The sequence below is a fragment of the Tiliqua scincoides genome, chromosome 5, assembly GCF_035046505.1.
Source record: "Tiliqua scincoides isolate rTilSci1 chromosome 5, rTilSci1.hap2, whole genome shotgun sequence".
Classification (NCBI taxonomy): Eukaryota; Metazoa; Chordata; class Lepidosauria; order Squamata; family Scincidae; genus Tiliqua; species Tiliqua scincoides.
In genome coordinates, this window is record NC_089825.1 from 92,446,450 (window position 1) to 92,468,172 (window position 21,723).

General features: G+C 48.1%; 1 protein-coding gene across 1 annotated transcript in view; it reads left to right on the forward strand.

Moving 5' to 3' along the window:
- The window catches only part of PPFIA3 (PTPRF interacting protein alpha 3), a 69,178-nt gene that overhangs the window by 35,048 nt on the left and 12,407 nt on the right, over window positions 1–21,723 (forward strand). Inside the window, exons 8-23 of the mRNA XM_066631426.1 lie at window positions 1,292–1,438; window positions 2,143–2,277; window positions 3,532–3,615; window positions 4,320–4,451; window positions 4,985–5,047; window positions 5,241–5,320; window positions 6,268–6,412; window positions 9,969–10,153; window positions 11,529–11,751; window positions 15,504–15,670; window positions 16,253–16,268; window positions 17,458–17,572; window positions 18,519–18,612; window positions 19,057–19,138; window positions 20,622–20,822; window positions 20,954–21,016. Of these exons, the coding sequence (XP_066487523.1) occupies window positions 1,292–1,438; window positions 2,143–2,277; window positions 3,532–3,615; window positions 4,320–4,451; window positions 4,985–5,047; window positions 5,241–5,320; window positions 6,268–6,412; window positions 9,969–10,153; window positions 11,529–11,751; window positions 15,504–15,670; window positions 16,253–16,268; window positions 17,458–17,572; window positions 18,519–18,612; window positions 19,057–19,138; window positions 20,622–20,822; window positions 20,954–21,016 (1,932 nt within the window). The remainder of the gene's footprint in view (window positions 1–1,291; window positions 1,439–2,142; window positions 2,278–3,531; window positions 3,616–4,319; window positions 4,452–4,984; window positions 5,048–5,240; window positions 5,321–6,267; window positions 6,413–9,968; window positions 10,154–11,528; window positions 11,752–15,503; window positions 15,671–16,252; window positions 16,269–17,457; window positions 17,573–18,518; window positions 18,613–19,056; window positions 19,139–20,621; window positions 20,823–20,953; window positions 21,017–21,723) is intronic.

The window sequence follows — 21,723 nt, forward strand, 5'->3', positions numbered from 1 at the left end:
TCTGGGTTTGGAGCTGGGTGGCAGGAGAAGAAGCTGGAGGAGAAGGCAGTTGGTGTAGCAGAGCTTTTCTATCTCCCTGCCACACTGTTCCGGCTTCTCCTTCTGGAATGGTGCAGCAGGAAGATTGAAAAGCCACTAAAGCAGGAGGAAGGGGTGGGTGTGACAGGGTTCTCAAGGGCCACCAAAAGAGGCCTCATGGTGCGCATGCACCCCTTAAGCCGTGTGTTAGACCACAATGTGTTTGGATGACAGATGTCAACACAGATCCAACACAGTTTGGATGTGTTTGGATGACAGAAGTCTATAAAATTATGAACTGTATGGAGAGAGTGCATAGATAACAAGTATTCTCTCTCAAAACTCCAAAACCACAGTTTCATTGGAGTCATTGAATGAAACTGATTGGCAGTGGATTTAGAGAAAACAAAACGTTTGAGCAGCAGCTGTATTTCCTTTCAATAGAGTAGCATCCACACCCATACATGGAATTTCACATACAGGTTGAGCCTATTTATTCACGGATATTCCATCCACGGATCTGGCTCAATGCGGGTCCCCCGAACCCACGTTGAGCCAAACGTGACCCTACCTGAACCCTCCAAAGGTGGGTTCTGAAAGGTTTTCTGAAGCGCACAGAGGTTGCACTTGTCCACCCACGGACGGCCTCTGCGGACTTCGGGATGGCCCCGGAGTGCAAAAAAGTGACTTCTGGTTTCCCTCAGGAGACCAGAAGTGACATTTTTTCTCCTTTTAAGGCATCCTGAAGCCCGGCAGGGATTCCCTGGGGCTCAGACTGCCTTATAAGGGCAAAAACATCACTTCCTGTTTCTGGCGGGAAATGGAAGTCACTTTTTTTGCACTCCGGGGCCATTCTGAAGCCTGCAGAGGCCACGGGCAAACATCCAAAAAATGTTAGCTGAAATAAAATGCTGTGTTGCCTGTTGAAAAGTGAGAAGTGGTGGTGCCAGGCAAACCTTATCGGCAGGCTATTCCAAACTTTTGTCACTACATGAGAAAAGGCCCTGTCTCTCTTCTACCCACCTACTATCCATTTTACAACAGAGGCCCTTAGGGCAGGATTGCAGTGGTGAGCAGAAGTTGATTGCAATGCTTGGGCAGATAGTGTACACGTCACAGGGAATTGTCTAGTCTCCCATAGTCTGCGCCTGAAGTGGCTATACTGGGGTTACGTGTGCTTCTCTCAGTAACGGAAGGGAGTGTGGTGTCTGTGTGACCTACCATGTGTCACTTCTCTGTTGTTCCCTTCTTTCTTGTGTGGTGGGGGTGGTAGGCACTAGCCCAAAGGGAGGACATGGAGGAGCGGATCACTACGCTGGAGAAACGCTACCTGAGTGCTCAGAGGGAAGCGACCTCTCTTCATGATGTCAATGACAAGCTGGAGAATGAATTGGCCAGCAAGGAATCCCTGTACAGACAAGTGAGTTCCCGTTTCCTGCATGTCTTTCATCTTCTGATGCCCCATATTATACAGACCGATCACTTTGGCTGTTCCTAGCACCTCCCTGCTAGCATCTGCCTCTCCCTAGCACTCTCCCACAACTTTCCTTAGCATACAGATAGTTGTAAAGGTATCTTAACTTGATCCTCATTTTTTCTGACTTTTCCCAACATTTCTCCTGAAGTCCTACAATATTCAATGTGCTAGTTCATAGCTGCAGAGGACTAAATGACTGAGATGCTCCATTGGCTATCTCCTAGCATCTCTCAATCATTTGCTAGCTTTTCTCATCTCTCTCATCCTTGCTCATAGGGCCTTGGAGGGTTCCTTAGTGTTCTAGTACCTTCTATAGCACTATAGACAGTTGAGATGGATTTGTTTTCCCTTATCACCAATCCAGGCTTTGTGTGTTTTTTCTTAAGTTCCAATAGTCCCCTGTCATAAGAACATAAGAACAGCCCCACTGGATCAGGCCATAGGCCCATCTAGTCCAGCTTCCTGTATCTCACAGCAGCCCACCAAATGCCCCAAGGAGCACACCAGATAACAAGAGACCTGCATCCTGGTGCCCTCCCTTGCATCTGGCATAATACCTGTCCAATACCTCACTGTTGGTTTGGGACAATTGCTTGGGGTTTCGTTCCTTGATTAGGCCTTTGAATTTAATAATTTCCCCTGTGCAGAGTGAAGAAAAGAACAGGCAGCTACAAGACTGGCTGGAAGATGCCAAGCAGAAACTTCAGCAGACCCTTCAGAAGGCTGAGACCTTGCCTGAGATTGAGGCTCAGCTGGCCCAGCGAGTAGCTGCCCTCAACAAGGTACTACACATTGTGGAGGGGTAATTTGGTGGGTAGTGCAGAGGAGTAGAGAAAGTGGCCAGTGGGTGGGTTGAAACAGGAGGCGTGGAAAGTGGGGCAGAGTGGACTCAAGAAGGTGGAACATGAGGATAAAGAAGGCATGGCATCAGTGGTGTCACTAGAGTTTGCATCACCTGGTGCGGGAGACCATCACATCACCCCCATAATGGACTTCTTCCCATGCAGTGAGCAGGGCAATGCCCCATGCGGTGGGAGTGGTGATGCACCATTGCCCCATACCAGCTGGTTTGGGGGTTATAACTTTTGATAGATTAGAGCTGCGGTTTTCAAACTCTCTGGGAGTTTGAAACCCGCAGTAAGTCTTTGTGGGGGCGGGGGGGAGGCAGCAGGGGCAGGGGGAAGGCAGGGACGCAATCCCCAGGATCGGGTTGCTCAGGGGGCTGCAGGGACTGGGATGCCCCCTCCAGTCCCTGCAGCAGCCATCCCTGTGTGCGGGGAGCCCTGCGCGAGTGCCTGCAGGGCACCCCAGGTCAGGGAAAGGGAGAGTGGAGCAATCTGCTCTGCCTCCGCAAAAGCAGAAACGGAGCGCGATCGCCCCACTCTCCCTTTCCTTGATCTGGGGCGTCCTGCAGGCACGCGCGCAGGGCTCCCCGCACACAGGTGGCTGCTGCAGGTACTGGAGGATGCACCTCAGTCCCTGCAGCCCCGTCAGAAGGAAAAGCGGCGCGATCGTGCTCCGCTTCCGGTTTTGCGGAGCAGGGGCGATCGCTCCGCTTTCCCTTTTCCTGACCTGGGGAGCCCTGCCAAAGGTTGTGTAGGGCTCCCTGCACCCCCGGGAGGCTGCAGGAGGCTTGGGCAAGTGCACCCAAGCACCTGCAGCCCCCTTGAGCGGCGCGATCCGCAGGATCAGGCCGCTGCCTTCCCCCTGTCTCCTGGCTGCCCCCGCCCCTTAAGGGGGCAGAGGCCAGGACCCACAGGTTGGGGCATCGCGATGCCCCAGTTTGAATACCACTGGATTAGAGCTATTTCAACGGGGTTTGTTTCATTGCATGCTACATTACATTCTGCATTGAGTGATATATAACATGATGACATTATCCAAAAATACCAAGATTTAAAAAATTTTGGCCAGTAGAGTTGTCACCTCCCTGTGCGTGTCACCTGTGCGTGTCACCTGGTGCAACCCACGCACCTCCGCACTCTCCTAACAACACCGTTGCATGGCTTAACTTGATTTTTCATTTGCCTCTCTAGGCAGAAGAACGCCATGGGAATTTCGAGGAGCGTTTGCGTCAACTTGAGGCCCAGCTGGAAGAGAAAAACCAAGAGCTCCAACGGGTGAGTGCAGGATGGGAAATGGAGACAAAATTTGGTAGGGGTGGCTGGTTCTCCAGCAGCTGGAAGAAGCTGCCACTGACATCCCAATCCTATGGGCCTTTTACAATAGTGTATCTCCCGATATGTTGTCATAAAAGCCCCAGCAGTGATGCAAATAATGCCCTGCTGCTGGGCCATTCTGGTTGCCCCCCCCCCCATCAGCATTGCATCATTGTCAGTGGTGGGGGATAGGATTGGGTTATTAGATAGCTCTCTCCAATTGGGTCACTTACTTAGTTTTATGACTTGGAAGGGGAGATTCTTCTGCTGGGCATGGGCGAAAAGAACAGCACACATGAGAAACTACTGGTTTAATCAGTTGGGTAGTAGGCAGGTCTTTGGAAGTGAGATCTGACATATTTACGTTATAGATTCAGTGGGACAACCTCAGGAGTAGGTTCTGTAGCTCCCAAATCTGTAACGTGGCAGCCTATTTTGCCTGGTTTTTGCGAGAGCAAAGGGAGTAAAGCAGTAAAGGGAGTAAAGCAAAAATAAGAAAGAAGGAGATGGTCACTAGGTGCAAGCAGGAGACTGAGGGAGCTGATTTCTGGGAGTTAAGTGGGAAAGGAGGGCAGAAGCTTGTTGACAACTGCTAACAAGTTCAACAAGCTAACAAGAGCATCAAGTTGCCCTTCTCAACCTCTGCTTCCTCCTTTGAAAAACAGGCACGCCAAAGGGAGAAAATGAACGATGAACACAACAAGCGCCTCTCAGAGACAGTAGACAAGCTGCTGTCTGAATCCAACGAGCGCCTCCAGCTGCACCTCAAGGAACGAATGGGGGCCCTTGAGGAAAAGGTAGATGTCTGGGCTGTGCCCCATGATGAAGCAAGCAGTAATGAGTTGGGGTTTGCAGAGAAGTGCTCTTCAGAGCAACTGTGCCTGTTACATTTATGTCTGTAAGCTGGGAAGGAGCCAAGGGAAGGAGTGGACAATGGTCTCTGAAGTTCTAACCCTTTGGCTGGAGAAAAAGGATGTGAAGGCTGCCTAGACCTTTTGAATGGCCGCCAACTTGTGATTCCAGGGTGGCATTGGCTGTGGATGGGGTAGTTGGTGTCAGCGTAGGCATCTGCGAAGAAGAGGTGGACATACAGCAAAACACAAGAGTTGGAATGATGCAGCAGACTCTTTCAGCCAATTCTTCATTACAGTGTTGATTCGTTAGTGGGGAAGGCCTTGGGTCCAGTTTGGGTGTGGTTCCCCGTTTGCTGGGGTGGGTGGGGAAGATATGGAGCCTGCAGAGAAAGGTTGAGGAAGATCCTGACAGGAGGCCTATCCTGATGTTCTTACTGTCTTTCTGCTTCTCCCACTCCATCCTCCTCCTCTTCCAGAACACACTGAGTGAAGAAATTGCCAACATGAAGAAGGTTCAGGATGAGCTACTAGCAAACAAGGTGAGACTGACTTAGCATTTGCAAGTGAGAGAGTGGTGTGATGGAACTCAGAAGTGGAGAGGGTATTCTGACTTTGTGGCTGAGGTGGCAGAGAGTTGCAAGTAGGAAGTAGGATTGAGGCGCGTGGTGACAGCTTTGAGTTCAGTTCGTTTACGTTTGAATACCAATGTCTTCCTGTGTACATGCCTTATAGGAGCAACTCCTGGCTGAGATTGAGAGAATGCAAATGGAAATAGACCAACTACGTGGGTGTCCAGTCTCCACCTACTCCCGGTAAGAGGGCTCCCCTCTGTAGAGACTGGCAGGAGCCCAGTGGTAGAGCCTATATTTTGCATGCAGAAGGTTCCAGGTTCAAGCCCTGGCAGCATCTCCAGCTAGGGCTGAGAAAGACCCTCAGCTGAAACCCTGAAAAGCAACGGCAGGTGGTGAGGTTCATGTCCGGGGAGGATCAGCATACGGAGCTCCTGGGTGACATCACATGCCATGGAATTCTGGAGGCTACCCAGAAGCCCCAGAGCCTGTGCAATCACAGTGGAGGCTAAGCTGCCAATGCCACAGCTCTATTCTTTCAGAGAGACTTGGACAATCTTGTAGAGTCTCACAGAGAGACTATAGCGTATGGCAGTGGCAGCTCAGCCTCCCCTATGATCATACAACCACTCAGAACCTGGTGGAGCGTGTGTGCAATCACAGGGGAGGCTGAGGTCTGCCTCCCTTGACTGCTTGTCCCTGCCACAAAGAGCAGCTGCCAGTCAGTGCAGACTGGCACTGTCTACCAACAGTCGAGACTGGCACCAATGGTCTAGACTGGCACTGGAACCAACGGTCTAGCTCAGTAGAAAATAGCTTCAGATGTGTGCCCCCTCATTAAAAATAATAGTAATAAACCCTGTAGTGCCCGCTATTGATTTTTGGGGTAAGGTCCTTGTTGAGATTCAGTTCCCTTCCTGGCACACTCCTGCCACGAAGTCATCCTAATGCCTTAGGATGCCTCTCCCACCAGCTTTCATTGGTGATACCCATCTCTGTCAGGATTCCAAGGAAGTCTGTTTTATTGCCCCAACATTAAGTGCCCAGAAGGGCTATACTGGGGGGAAGAGTATGACTTTTGAACTGAGGAGGTTTGGTGGGAAAGGGCCCCTTGACTTATTCGCTGGGGGCCTTCTCCTCCTGTACTTGATCATTCTTGCTCACGGTCTTGTTTTTCCTGCTCCACGGAGGTCTCTTCCGGGCAGCGCGTTGGAGCTGCGTTACTCCCAGGCGCCCACGCTGCCCGTGGGGGCCCACGTGGACCATTACAGCAGTGCTGGTGTGGCAAGACGTTCAAAGAAGGGCCGCTGGACCGTCAAGGATGAAGCTACCAAGGTACGGAATTCCTGGGTTGGACAATCAGAAAACAAAGCGTCCGCACTGAAGGAGTCAGTGGGGAGTGTGGGGTGGCAGTGATAAGATTTAGGGTTTGCATCATTTGATTAATAGGGAGTCTTAGTCTGGAACTGGACATTCTTGAGTGTGCATGACTGCCTGTAAAAGCAGTAGTCCTGAGTCTCATTCTCAGTGATAACAAGTCTTGTTCTCCCAGATAGTACAAAGCATGAGATGTGACATCATTGGACTCCAAGTTTCCCTTCCCCCGCAAGTGGCTTCAGTGAAGTGGAGTAGGTGTGATGATGTCACAGCTTGCATTTTGTACACTAGACCAGGGGTGTCAAACATAAGACCCACAGGTTGGATCTGACCCGCAGAAGTTCTTTATCCAGCACTCAGGTTCTCTCAACACCCCCCATCAGCGCTCTCAGCTGCTGCGCTGTGCTGAGGTGTCACTGCTGAAAGGGTGACCTGTGTGATTATTGGGCACTCCCATATCTTGAAAATATAGTCAAGATTTTGATATTTTCTCATTTGTAGCTAATGAGTTCCTAGGTGAAGAAAAAAAAGTGCTTATTTCTGGTCATGACCTGCTTAAGCCATTTCTGCCCAACATGGCATATACTCAACCGGGATCAAATGTGTACACATTTGGGTTTAATTGCATCACTTCCTGCTATACGACATCACCTCCGGCCCACAGCAGGCATCGTGAATGCTCTTTGGCCCACTGTATGAAATGAGCTTCGGCACCCCTTCACTAAACAATCCCATGGAGAACAAAACGTGAGGCTGCTTTTTGGCAATAGTCATGCATCCTCCACCCTATCCAATTCTGGCATGGCTGGGGAATGAAAGCATCACAGGTTCGAGGTGGCAGGGAAATAACTTATGGGAGGGAGGGGTGTACAACCACAAAGAGGCCTGTAAGCTGTTGCTCTGGAAGTCTCTGTTGCTACCATCGCCAGTTGTAACTCCTAAAGTAGAGTTTTGTAACTCCCCGCTGAATACTATAAATAACAGTTTCTAGGCCTCCTGGTTCTGGGGAACCTGTTAGAAACCAACAGGGGACTCTTCAGCAGTGGGTAGTACTTTCTCTGCAACCACCGACTTACCATTGCCCTTTGCCAGTTCCTTTTCTGTGCCCCTGAAGTGTAGGGGTGCTTCCATAGTAGCCGTTTCCCCCAGTCACCAAGTCACTCACTAATTTGCTGCAGAGTATCCAGGCATTTCTCCGAGCATCATTTCCATGGCTGGCATTCCCAGGTTAGTTTGCTTCTTCAGGTGTCTGTCCATGTTTCCCAGTCCCTTGTTGTCATTAATTGTCGGAGCTTCCATCTCAGCTGCAGCACTGTCATTTGAGATGTAGATAGATGTGGAGCTATTGCAGCACTTAGTTTGTGAATGTGACTTGTGACATGGTAGTTAATGGTGGGTCTCTGCCTCTCTCTCGGTTCCCTGCCTCTTCTCCATTTCCTGTTCAAAAACATTATCCCTTGCTGACTCAACCATTTTTTTTTTTAAAGACCACTCTGTCTGTGGACTCAGGTGAATTGACATCCCTCTCTGTTTGGGTACATGAGCATGCAATTGCTTATACTGATATGGTTTGTAATAGTAGTAACAGCAAAACCAGAACATGGAGATTTTGGATTTTGGAACATCTGAGTGAAGCAGAAGGACAAAATCCAAAAAATCCACTTCCAATTGTAATACCTCTCATAACTCCACTTCTTGTAGTGCTGTTTTGCCACAGCTCTGTTCATTCTGGGTATGATAACAGCTATTATAGCCAATGGGAGCAGTGCATTCTGGGTAGCACAAGGCCAATCAGAGCCAGTTTCCTGCCTTGTCACCAACACCAGCAGCACAGTTTCATGCAGCACTCAACTTTAGGGGACTGTATTTTGAGCACTATTGGAGGCATTGCTGTAACGATTTCTACAGCAGTCTTGCTGTAGACATGCGCATTATCAATCATGTGCATGTCTTGCAAGGCTCCAAAAAGAAGTGTTGGCCAGAGTGTACTGCCCATTTCTAGAAATTGTGGGGAACAGAACTTGCGGGATATTAAGGGAGCAAGACACAAAAACAAGTGCAAAGTCATAGGAAAATGCTACTTGATGAAATACCAAAGGGCTGTAGCATGGCAGTGTCCCAGGGCTCTTCATGCTTCTTCCACAGAGCAGGACAAAACAGTGGAACAAACATTTAAACCTCACCCCAAAACAGTATAGTCTCTAAATGAACTAAGTGTAGGCATCCAAGCTGATATGCAGAATTCTAGAAAAATAACAGAGCTTATGTTTCTATTTCTACCTCGGCATTTCAGACCCACTGAGTTTAAGAGGTTAGGCAGTGACAATCCTGGCTCCTGTGCCATGACTGCAAACTGCTGTGCCCCCCCCCCCCCCCACTGGGTAGGCTCTCAGAAGCAAGGGCATAAAAATGTCACTTCTGGTTTCCCCAAGAAACGAAGTGATGTTTTTTGTCCCTCCAAGGGTCTTTTTTTGGGTGGTTGGGGAGGTCATGTGCAGTCTATTCAGCACTTAAGAGGCCTCCAGAAGGGAGACAGCAGGCAGGACCAGTGGGGGGGGGCAGCATGGCTGGGGGGCACCCACCAGACATGACACCTGGGATCATGTCTGGACTTCCCCCCAGGTACGCCACTGAGGTCAGATAGGCAATGCTTGGTTATGAAGTGTGGCCCACAAGGCCAAGAGGTGTGACGTGCAAGGTGACTTTTGGCAGGAGAGTGTTGGAAGTGTTGTTGGATGAAGGAAAGCTCATAATTATTTTGTGTTTCTAAAGACTGCAAGGATTGAAAGGGAATGGTGAGGTGGGTTTGAGGGCAGTGGTTTCGGTAAGAGGAAGCACTTCTGGTGGGGTGTGTGCCACCCAGAGATCTGTATGTTGTGAGTTGGCAGTGTGTGGTCATGGTGATTGTGGTGGGAGACACTGTGGAAAAAGACTCCTGAAGGTAGTTAATGGGAAACAAAGCACCGAGGAATGAAAAATGGAAGGGAAAGGCTGAAGTTATTCAGTGGCTTGAGAGCTGCCAGTGATATTCAGGTGTAACGAGAGACTGAAGAGGACATTTTTGTTGCCTCTGGAGAGTGGACTAAGACAAAGAGACTTACTAGGTCATAGCTGAGATGTGGGAGCTAGAGGGGCTGGACGTGGTGGAGTGAATAGAACCTAGCAGGGATCTTGTCCCTTTCCTTTCTGTTCCCCATAACTATATTTTCTCTTTTTCTTTCTCCAATTCAATTTTCACTGGACATCCACCTGGTGAGTGTCCCTTTTGATGTCATTTTGGGGGGCTGGGTTGCCCTCACAGCAGAGCAGTATCAGGGGTTAGGGATGGTGGCAGGGGACAGTCATGGTCTCGGTTTCAGTGGTAGCAGTAGCAGACCTGTCGCTGTTTCCTGAAGTGGGCCTTAAGTGAGGGACTTCCCTCTGCCCCTAGGATAAACTCTCACCCGCCCCATGCAAGCTGGGTCACACCTTGTCACGGCTCTTTTTCCTTCCCCCACAGGTGGTGCCTTCTCAGGAGTGGGAGCAGGCCCAGCAGGCAGCTGGAGGCCCTTTCGAGGGCGGGTTGGACGGCTCGGATGAAGACGAGCGAGATCCCCTGTTCAGCTCCGCCGACCTGCTCTCCCCCAGTGGGCAGGCGGATGTGCAAACCCTAGCCATTATGCTACAGGAGCAGCTGGAAGCCATCAACAAAGAAATCAAGTGAGTTGTCCTGACCAGCTGCTTCTTTGCAATAGGCAAACACAAGTGCCTTCCCAGGAGGCACCTCTTCTTGCTTCTGTCAACCTGCCAATCTCCCTCAGGCCTGCAAACATTCCAAAGATTTGACTGTTTCCCCAGTACAGCTCACTCTCTTCACCTCTTCTGAACTCATCCCTAGACTGCACACGTGAGTTCTGTCATCCTGTGGAAACCCCATCTTATTTATTTTCACATTTATTTTTCACATCTTTATACTGCCCTTCCTTCAAGGAGCTCAGGGTGGTATACATGATTTCTCCGCTCTTTTTGTCCTCACAACAACCCTGTGGGGTAGGTGAGGCTGAGAGAGAGTGACTAGCCCAAAGTCATCCAGGGAGCTTCATGGCTGAGTGGGGATTTGAACCTGGATCTTCCAGGTCTTAGTCCAACTCTCAGATCACCACCTTGACTCTCTTCCCCTGTTCACAGACCTGGGCTACACTTACAGAAGAATGTGGTGGAATTGACCTGGTCAAACTGTGAGATGGTAGTGTGGACTGTTGCAAATGGGGGAATTTTGCTTTTGTTGCTCTCCCATGTAAAACTTTCTGCAGAGAGAAATCTAGCACACCAGGAAGATGGGTTCTATTTCAGCCGCTATGCTGATTTTCTGTTGCAAGGAGTGATCCTCCATCTGCAGTCCGAAATGGTACAGTCTGTTTTAGCACCTCATTCTGTTGCATAAATTGACCAGGTCTATAGCCACCAACCCCGCATTTATTTATTTATTTGGCAATGTCCACCCCCCTCCTAAAGGACATCCAGAGTGGCTTATAAAGAATAAATACATTAGCAATAAAATACAACAGCATATACAAACATTGAATCAGCCATGCAAAACAGTTGCCCTTTTTTTGATCTGTTGTCTTCTTTGCCAAATGGAACTGTTCAACCTTTGAGAGTCCCCAAATGCTGTTAGCAGCCTAAACACTTCAGGGCTGCTGAACTCAGTGCTTCAGTGTGCAATAATTTTATCGGGGGGGGGCAGGGGGAAACTTCCAGTCCTCATTGTTATGGTAATATCCTGCAAAAATCTCCAGTATGCAGGGGTGAAGCTATTGCGTGAATCTCCAGCACCCCACTGCCATGCACAGGGTCTCTCTGGTGGCAGGCCAGAAGCATTCAGCTCCACGCACTGCTGGAAGCCCTTTAGCGATTGCTGCTGGTGGAACACTTGTTCCCCAGCGTTCCAGCCCAATAGGACTGGGCTATTAACTGGCTGACAGAAGACTTTCTTGATCAAAGAGTTCTGAACAACGAGATCATATAAAACACATGACCTCTGTTATCCCTAAGCAGCTCACACTGGTTTTTTGTTTTTGTTTTTCTCTGCAAGGCTTATCCAGGAGGAAAAGGAGTCCACAGAACAGCGAGCAGAGGAAATCGAGAGCCGGGTGACCAGTGCCAGCTTGGATGGTTCCTTGGGCCGTTACCGCTCAAGCGCTTCTATTCCTCCTTCGGTCACCAGCTCCACTCTGGCTAGCCCCTCTCCCCCCAGCAGTGGCCATTCCACTCCCCGCCTAGCACCCCACAGCCCTGCTCGTGATGGAGAAAAAATGGTGCGTAATGAATGAGGATGGGCAGAAACCATGAACTTTGTGTGCTTCCCCGTGGTATTGTGCTTGGAGATGCCTCACCAAGTGTCTTGAAAGGTGTCCCATCTCTGTCCCTCCCCACCAGTGCTTGGGTTCTTCCACGTGAAGTTGCCTTAACGGTGTGTCAGGCTATGAGTCCATCTGATCCAGTATAGTTTACTCTGATTTGTGTCCCTTCAAGGCATCAAGCAATAGTTCTTCCCAGCTTTGCTTTCAAAGATCTTTTAACTGAAGGTGCCAAGGACTGAATGTGGATTGCCATGGCCCATTCATTCTAGGATATTGGAGACCATTGCTGCTAAAAATGAGTTGTTTGGCTGAGCCGCCTTGGGTGCCCTTCGGGGAGAAAGGCGGAATATAAATAAATAAATAAATAAATAAATAAATAAATAAATAAATAAATAATACTTTATAGGCCATGCCAAAGAAAACCCTTTTTCATGGAAACCAGGTGGATCCATTGCATGGAAACCCGGTGGAGTCATGCACATTGGGGCAAAAAATAAAAACTTCACATGTAGGCTGATGGGTTCTGAGCTGTCTGTGACAGATCAGGAGAGAGATCTTGGGGTGGTGGTGGACAAGTCGATGAAAGTGTCGACCCAATGTGCGGCGGCGGTGAAGGAGGCCAATTCTATGCTTGGGATCATTAGAAAAGGTATTGAGAACAAAACGACTAATATTATAATGCCGTTGTACAAATCGATGGTAAGGCCACACCTGGAGTATTGTGTCCAGTTCTGGTCGCCACATCTCTAAAAGGACATAGTGGAAATGGAAAAGGTGCAAAAGAGAGCAACTAAGATGATTACTGGGCTGGGGCACCTTCCTTATGAGGAAAGGCTACGGCGTTTGGGCCTCTTTAGCCTAGAAAAGAGACGCCTGAGGGGGGACATGATTGAGACATACAAAATTATGAATGGGGAGGATAAAGTGGATAGAGAGATGGTCTTTACACTCTCACATAACACCAGAACCAGGGGACATCCACTAAAATTGAGTGTTGGGCGAGTTAGGACAGACAAAAGAAAATATTTCTTTACTCGGCGTGTGGTTGGTCTGTGGAACTCCTTGCTACAGGATGTGGTGATGGCGTCTGGCTTGGACGCCTTTATAAGGGGATCGGACAAGTTTCTGGAGGAAAAATCCATTAAGGGGTTACAAGCCATGGTGTGTATGTGCCACCTCCTGATTTTAGAAATGGGCTATGTCAGATGCAAGGGAGGGCACCAGGATGAGGTCTCTTGTTATCAGGTGTGCTCCCTGGGGCATTGGTGGGCCGCTGTGAGATACAGGAAGCTGGACTAGATGGGCCTATGGCCTGATCCAGTGGGGCTGTTCTTATGTTCTTATGTTATTTGGCATTAATTCCCAGGATGTTGCAGATTGGCTACCATCCCCAGCACAGGTCAAGAGCAGGGACAGCCCATCCATTAGGTCAACTGAAGCAATCACCTCAGACAGCAGTTTGTTATGGGGGGGAGGGAACCCATCTCTGTCTGCCTACATGCCTCCATTATTCCTCCTCCTCCTTCTGCTCCCTGGATTGGAAAAGGAAGAGGGGAACAGAGAGGAAGACGAAATGTGGAGGGAAAGAAAGTGCTGAGCTAGAGCATTGGAGAGTGGGAGGAGCCAGAGCCTGGAAAAAGGTTGAAAATCATTATGATAAAGTTTGAAAATGTTGTTATGGAGAGAGTGGACAGAGAGACATTTTTTTTTTCCTGTTTCCTCATTATTCTAGAACTTGGATTCACCCAATCAAATTGATTGACAGATGACTCAGAACTAGCAAGGGGGAAGCACTCTTTCACAAAATCCACAGTTAGCATGGCCTTCCCTGCTACAATAGCCCCTAGCTTTAAAAAAGGGTCAGAAACATTTGTGGAAGATAAGTTTATAATTGGCTGTTAGAGATGATGGCCGTGAAAAGCTGCCAGGTTCAGAAACAGCACGGCATTGGAGAGCAGTTGCAGGGGGAGGCCTGGGTTTCTTCAGTAGGGAACCTTATTAGCTGGTGATGGCTGAGCTGCTGATCAGGACTTCCCTGGTTTGAGTCTCATCTCTGCCGTGAACTCGCTAGATAGACTTAGGGCACAATCCTAACCCCTTATGTCAGTGCTTTCCAGCACTGACATAAGGGCAATGCAACTCTGAGGTAAGGGAACAAATATTCCCTTACTTTGAGGAGGCCTCCGTGAGTGACACCCAAGTGCAGGATGCAGCACATGTCCCATTGGCACCGCTATGCCAGTGCTGGAAAGGCAAACTTAGGCAAACTCCCCCCAGGCTGCAATTCAGACATAATAATACCTGCCTTACAAGCTTGTCATAATGATCCACATTAAGTGCTTTGCCCCCAAGCCTTGTATACTAATATAAACAGTTGTTTATGAAGGCATCTGGTTGGCTGCTGCTGGAAACAGGATCCTGAACTAGATGGATCCTCTTTGGTAAGATCCAACAGATTGCCCTTCTGTTTGTTCTCTTATGTTCCTGTGTGAAATGCCTTTCCCATTGAATGTGGCTTGACCTGCTTATTCCAGCCAAACTGCTTCTTGAATTGTCCAGGTACTTCTGTTTGCGAGGTCCCTTATTCACACTGATCTCTTCTTATTGTAATAAATACCAGGATTTTGATCCATCTATTGACACAGCAATACCTTGCACTTTTATCTGGTTAGGGACCAGAGCATGGATGAAAGTAAAAAAAAAAATAGGTGAATGTCAAAGCATAGCCTCATTTAGCTTGCAAATTTATTTTGGCTGGCAAAAAACATAAATAACTAACTGTATAACATGAGAAACCTAAATTAACAGAACTAAAAGAAAAATAAACATAAGAACATTGATGAACATTGTGGAAAGTTGGGTGAAATCGTACAAAACAGGAAAGCGCATGGATGGATTGAAATGTGGTTATAATTGAAACTGCTGAAAGAACAAAGCGATGAAAGTCAAAGTATTGCTGTATGTGGGGTGGCATCAGAGGTTGGTCAGGTCATAGGCTGACTGAAGGCCCATGCCCATAAAGGGGTCCACCCCTGAAACTTCAGTAATGGTGGTAGCAGCAGTGCTCAGTGGGCTGGCAGGGGGTGGGCTGTTGTGGGACTTTGTCCCAGGAGAGTCAATAGCCTAGTGCCGACAGTTTGTGCAGGAGATAATATATAGAACTCGATCATTGTTTCTCAATCAGTGATATGGGTACCACCAGTGGTACTAGAGGTGATGTCTGGTGGTACTTGCAGGACCCCTGGACCCCTGCTGTCTGGCTTCAAGACCAGGAACATGATGCAACAAGCAGAAGTAGAAAGCTTGGCTCATTGGGAAGAGCTCCAAAGCATGCTTTTCCGTGCTCGAAAATGCTTTCCCGTCCACCCTGAGCTTCTTACTGGTGTTTGTTGCATCACATCTGGGCTCCCAACCCAGGAGTAACTGATGACGATGTCATTGCCAGTTACTTCCGGTGGTACTTTGAATAGGTGGACCATGTGAAGTGGTACAGTGGAGGACCAACCTTGAAACTAGATGGTCTTTAGGTGTAATTTAGCTCTGTGATGAGATGCCTTTGGAGAGCCAGTTTCCTCACAGCAACACTTCCAAAGCTCGCAGTTTTTCACACGCACCCAACTTGAGGGACTCGCAAAGTTGCAAGCATTGCCTCCCCTCCTAACAGTGCCATTTAAATCTCTCTGTTTTGTTGTGTCCTCTGCCCACAGCAGAACCATGTTGCTAAGGAAGAAGGGCGAGTATCTGAGGAGAAGGCCCTGGCATTGTGCGAACCCTCGGCTCCCTCCACACCTCGTACAATGCGCCTAGAGCGCATGACCCAAGCCTTGGCTCTGCAGGCTGGATCCCTGGAAGATGGGAGGGACCTGAGGACAAGGTAGGTAGCGCAGGTGGATAGGACATAAATTTAGGTAAGAATCTGAGGTCTGAGTATTTTTGTTGTATTGAATATTTTTGTTATTATTATTACTGGAAGTCTGTAAAGCAGCCAGCTTTTTTAATTTTAGAAATTCTAGCATGCAGGGCAAAGTGCCTATGAGTATGTTTTACCCCTGAGGGTAATGGATCTTAAAAAAAAAAAAAAAAAAGTTCAGTTTAGCGATTCTGAGCATGTGCAGAGAGCCTTTCCTTTGTGAATGGAACCATATCCTGTTTTAGTTATTTTCTTTTTTCTGATTAAAAAAAAGGTACACTTAAGGAATAGGCCAACCATTTTAAAAGATAGGGGAAGGCAACATGTGCACCTCCGGGCTCAAGGATGCATAATGTGTCCTTCAGTGCAGCTTCTGAAAGTGCAGGATCTCTATTGTGTAGGAGTTACATGAAAGGGAGAACCTTTGCCTCGTTCAGCTTCTCCCAAGGGGTGTGTTGCTTCTGGAGCTAATATGGAAGTCAAGGTGGGGAAAGAAGCAAGAACCCTGCAAGAGGCTTGCATTAAAAAAAAAAAAAAAGGTTTGAGTCAGGGCAGCTGTCCTGTAATACAGTCAAACAAACACTAGCTGGCAGTGAACTCCATCCAGGCTGGCTGCAGGGAGAATTCTCAAATGTGAAGGTAGTGGTATTAGGGGAATATGGGGGAGGGAAGGAGAAACAGGCAATGTCATGAGCCAATGTCCAGATGTGTTTTCTGGTGATTTAACCCGGAGGGCCAATAGCCAGGAGACACTTAATACTGCTGTGAACATGTTCACAAGGTATGGCGTTAGATTGGCTCTGTGAATGTGGCGGCCACACAAGGATAGAGAGTGTGAGAGCAGAAGGGAGACCAAATTTGGGAGGGACCGTCTTGGCTCTTTGCTGCAGTATGTTGAGAGTCAGAAAATGGTCAAAAGGCAAGATGTGGAGCTTGAAAGGAAGACTTTCTGTCTCCTCATTCTCATCATCAAATATTACAGCATCAGCATGCATGGTGCCTTAAAAAGTACAAGGGGAAAGGTACCTGCACCACAGAACTTGCAATTTAAAAAAGAGAGACAACTGAGAAAAAAGGCTGCAAAAGAGAGAACAGAGGCATGGGGTAAACAGGGGATGAATATGCTGTGATAGGATCACTGCATCCTGGACAAGGGTGTCCTTGTCAAATGTGTTCCAGAATTGGACGCTTGCGTCCGTTCTTTCTCCATCCTGGATATTTGTGTCCCAATGTATGAATATTTATAAGATGTGCTTTTTTAATTTTTAAAATGCAATGGTAGGGTTAGGGCTGCAATAAGAGGCTTAGGATATATAACATGTGATTTGTTGCCCAGTTATAGTTTGTCTTGCTATAGTTTCTTAGTGGGATGCAAATGATAGGGACCCAAAAAAATTGGATGCGAATATCCAGGGACTCTGGTGATTGGGATGCATTTGACCAGGTCACAATCATCTAGTACACAAAACCCCTAGTACCAAAAGATGGGTTTTGAGGAAGGAGAAGGATGTTCATCCAGAATTTGGGCATAGGGAGCAGTTGAGTTGTTGACTGGGCATCAGCTTGGAGCACTGAATCTGTTTGACAAGGGGTGGTGTGAGCAAAGGCAAAGATGTCCATTTAGAGTAGGGGTCTTTCTACCAGAGAGAACCTGACTTTAAAACCTGGCTTTTCTTACCCCCACCCTTTCTTCTGCCTCCTTTTCCTTCTTTGGGCACAGCATGGGGGCAGAGGCCACTAACAGCAGCCAGGATTCCTTGCACAAATCCACCAAGAAGAAAAGCATCAAATCCTCCATTGGGCGCCTCTTTGGCAAGAAGGAGAAAGGGAGGCTGGGGCAACTGGGCCGTGACTCCCCCTCGCTTGGTATGCTTCCCTTACTGAGAGCAGGACTTCTGTTTATTATTCTGTCCTGCTGCTCTTCTCCCTTTTAAAATATTTTCTGCTTCTCTCTGTAGAACCCATTATTCTGCTTCCTAGGAAACTGCATCTAAAATTAATTAACAGACCTCCCAAGCCCCCCCTCCCCAGAAATCCTGCACTGCCCCATATACTTAGTTGTACACAGTGGTGTAGCTAGAGGGGGTGCAAACCACTAAGTTTTGCATGGTGTCTCACTGTAGCATGCAAGCAGCCCCTTCCCCTCTTGTTTGGAGCCATTCTGGCTGCTACAGCTTCTTTCTCTAGCAGCCCAAGAATGGCTCCAGGGGAAGGGACCGCTTGCATGTTGTGGTAAAGCACCATGCAAAACTTAGTGGTTTGCACCCCCTCTTTATGCCACAGGTTGTACAGTCTTCATAAATTTGAATCTCTTGAGGACCCCCCCCCCATCCACACACACATCCTCTGCATGTTGCAAGGGACACTCATTGCAAATGGAGGTTATTATTTTTTATGAGGCCTTTGGGAAGGCCTTCCATCTTTCCAGGCACTTGGCACACAGTTATGAATGGTGCTCTCCCTCAGAGCCTCTGTGCTGCACAGGGATTCCTGGAGAGTACAAGGGTGGATGCTATGTGGGTGACTTCACAGTTTGTTCCCCTCTCTGTCCCTCAGTGATTGAGGGGGCCCACTGATGCATCTTTTGCCTGAGGATTGACCTGCCCCCCAAAAAAAAGTCAGGAGCTGGTGGCAAAAGTTCCTTTTGTGCCATAGGAGCACACAGGAACAGAGCACCTTTTCTGCTGCCTTTGATCCTTCTGGTGCGCCAGTATTTCTGAGTTTTCTGTGTTGATAATTAAGGAGATAACAGAGTTGATATATTTTTTTATGTGTGTGTGTGTGTGCGTAATGTGTCCATCTTTCTCTGTAGCTGGCACGCCGTCTGATGAGATGTCTCCGGCAGACCCTCTGGGTCTTTCTAAGTTGTCAGGACCTGTGGACAAGGATCGCAGGAACAAAAAGAAGTGAGAAGGGTCACTGGGCATGGTGGGGGGGGGGAGAGAATGGGAATGCAGGGTTACTGGCCGAGGATGGGGACGTGAGTTTGTTGTGGAATGTTTGCAGGGCAAAGAGCTTCCTTAGACTTTCAAGATCTGGGTTCAGAGCTCAGCTCAATTCATGAAGTCATTGTGACCACATGAGGCAAAGCTACACACATATCCACACGCCGCTAGCCTCTGTCTTTCCACCAATAAAATGAGAGTTAGTGTGATGTGATTCTCAGCGTTGTTATGTACAAATGAACAAGGGGGAAAAGACTCTAGGGTTGAAAAGGATGGAAATAGCCAAGGAAGTCTGCTTTCATGGCCAGGGTGAAAGGGAATATTTAATCCAATGAAGACATCCCCTGACTTTGAGGCCTTTCTCTCCTTCCCCTTTCCATCTGTTTTTGCTTTTTTCCCCCCCAGGCACGAGCTGCTCGAGGAAGCTTGCCGGCAGGGCCTGCCTTTTGCTGCCTGGGATGGCCCCACTGTTGTGTCGTGGTTGGAGGTAATGAGAGTGGCTTATTGCACAGGCTTCGGGGAAGCAAACTGCTAGTATGGTATAAACACACATGCATACCAAAAGAGGCTCAGGAGCACAGTGAACATACTTTAAACTCTGCTTTTTAAATCTAATGTGTATGCAGCCTCAATGTATGCAAAGGTATCTTTGAGGTGCAGCGTGGGATATCCCTAAGTTTGCTCAGCGGGGGCATAGAAGCCAGATGTCCTGGGAGAAGCAAAGAAACAGCCCATTTGAGGACTCTTGTCACAGAACCTAGACAACCTGGCACAACTGATATACAGATCCTGAGTTGTTTTGGTGGAGGGAGGAGTGAATAAGTTGAGAGGGGGGTGGCAATTTAGAGCCCCTGGAAAATGGCAGCACACAGAACCCAAGCATCCTCATGAATGCTTACATAAGAGAGAGAGAGAGAGAGAGAGAGAGAGAGCGCAGCGGCCACCCCACAAAGAGTGAACACAGATGCCGTCTAAAAAGAGAATTCCCAACATAGCTATCAGCTGCAGAGTAAGCCCAGCTTTGCTGCTCAAATGACAGACATTAAGACCAGCCAATGAACACTGGCTCAGTCATTGGCCTTGCCCTCCCTCCCTCAATGCTTCAGGCAGTCTTTCTGCTTTTTGCATGAACACTCATGCATTTATCCATTCATTTGCCATTTATTAACTTTAAAAAGCTTCCTTTTAAAAAAAAATGCAAAATTGCTGCAGGGATTGTGGAGGGGAATTGGTAATGGGGGGGAGAGACAGTCAGTGCTACTCACAGCCAACTTCAGCTTCAGATTGGCAGAGGTGGCTTTTGCAAACTTCCATCCATGGAGAGGAATAAGTATGATGGGACTAAAAAATGTTACATGTGCCTTTCACTGAATTGTAGGTATTTGAGTAGAACTGTAGGAATCGGCTCTGCTTCAGTCTGTGTCTTTTGATATCAAAGTAGCTACAGCATAAGAACATAAGAACATAAGAACATAAGAACAGCCCCACTGGATCAGGCCATAGGCCCATCTAGTCCAGCTTCCTGTATCTCACAGCGGCCCACCAAATGCCCCAGGGAGCACACCAGATAACAAGAGACCTCATCCTGGTGCTCTCCCCTACATCTGGCATTCTGACTTAACCCATTCCTAAAATCAGGAGGTTGCGCATACACATCATGGCTTGTACCCCATAATGGATTTTTCCTCCAGAAACTCGTCCAATCCCCTTTTAAAGGCGTCTAGGCTAGACGCCAGTCTAGCAAAAGCTCCCAAGTTATTAATGATGATTTACGTGACCCCCCTGGGTGAATTCTTTTCTTTTTAAGTATGTGAAAGGGACATTTTCTAGAATGGGAGGCAGATGGTCATACTAGAGGAGTGCTAGTGGTGCAGAACAAGAGATGATGACGTAAGGCCTTCCATTTCCCCCCAGGCCTGCACAGGCACAGTATCTGCATAACCTTAGAATTGTTTTTCCCTCTCTGGCAGCTGTGGGTTGGCATGCCAGCCTGGTATGTGGCGGCCTGCCGTGCCAACGTCAAGAGTGGTGCCATCATGGCCAACCTGTCGGACACAGAAATCCAGCGAGAGATTGGCATCAGCAACCCCTTGCACCGGCTCAAGCTGCGCCTTGCAATTCAGGAGATGGTGTCACTTACCAGTCCCTCAGCCCCTGCCACCTCCCGTACGGTAAGTGAGGGCCTGCTTCTTACGCCTCCCTCTGTGGGGCTTGGAGGAGCCAGAATGGCTTCATCCACTCTGAAGACGTGACAGTCATTTCTGTTTCCTCTCCCCCCCCCCGCCCCGGCTCCTTTTGTCAGTCTACCGGCAATGTGTGGATGACGCACGAAGAGATGGAGTCTCTCACGGCCACAACAAAGCCAGTAAGTGGTGCTGTTGTATTTATTGTGTTTGTGTGTATGTGTCCTTATCAGGAAGTCAGAAGATGACCTTGTCTGTTTTTCTGGAAGCTTGTTAGATCCTTCACCACACAAGTGGCTGCTTTTAATCGGGTTGTTTTGAGGTGGAGGAATCTGTACACCCTTATATAAGGGCATATCAGGAGTACTTGATGAAGGCACTCTATTATTTCTGTCCAGGAGAACCTAAATAGTTAATACTGTTTGCCAGATGTACAGTCTTGATTCTGTGGCTCATACAGTTGGGGGGGGAATAGAGGGCTCTTAATGAAACCCACAAGTTCCACCTCATGGCTATCCCGCTTTTAATCAAGTGATAGCCCCTTGTAGCTTTTTAAAAACATTTGCAAAGGGGGCCACCACGAAAGATAGGGGATCCAGACCCTTTCTGCTTGCCTCCCCCACTAGTTTAAGCACTACTCCAGGATTGCCAGATCCAAAATGTCATAATTAGATTGTGCTCTCTGGAATCTGAATTAAGGATCCATCATTGTTCTCTGTGCGGCTTTGCTGTTCTTGGAAGAAAAGACAATAGGAGTCCAGACCTAGGTGTGTCTTCTCAGAAGTAAGTCCCATTATAGTCAGTGGAGCTTACTCCCAAGTATGTGTGAATAGGATTGCAGCCTAGTTCAAATAATTTAATTCTATTCAAATCCCTTTTAAACTTTTTA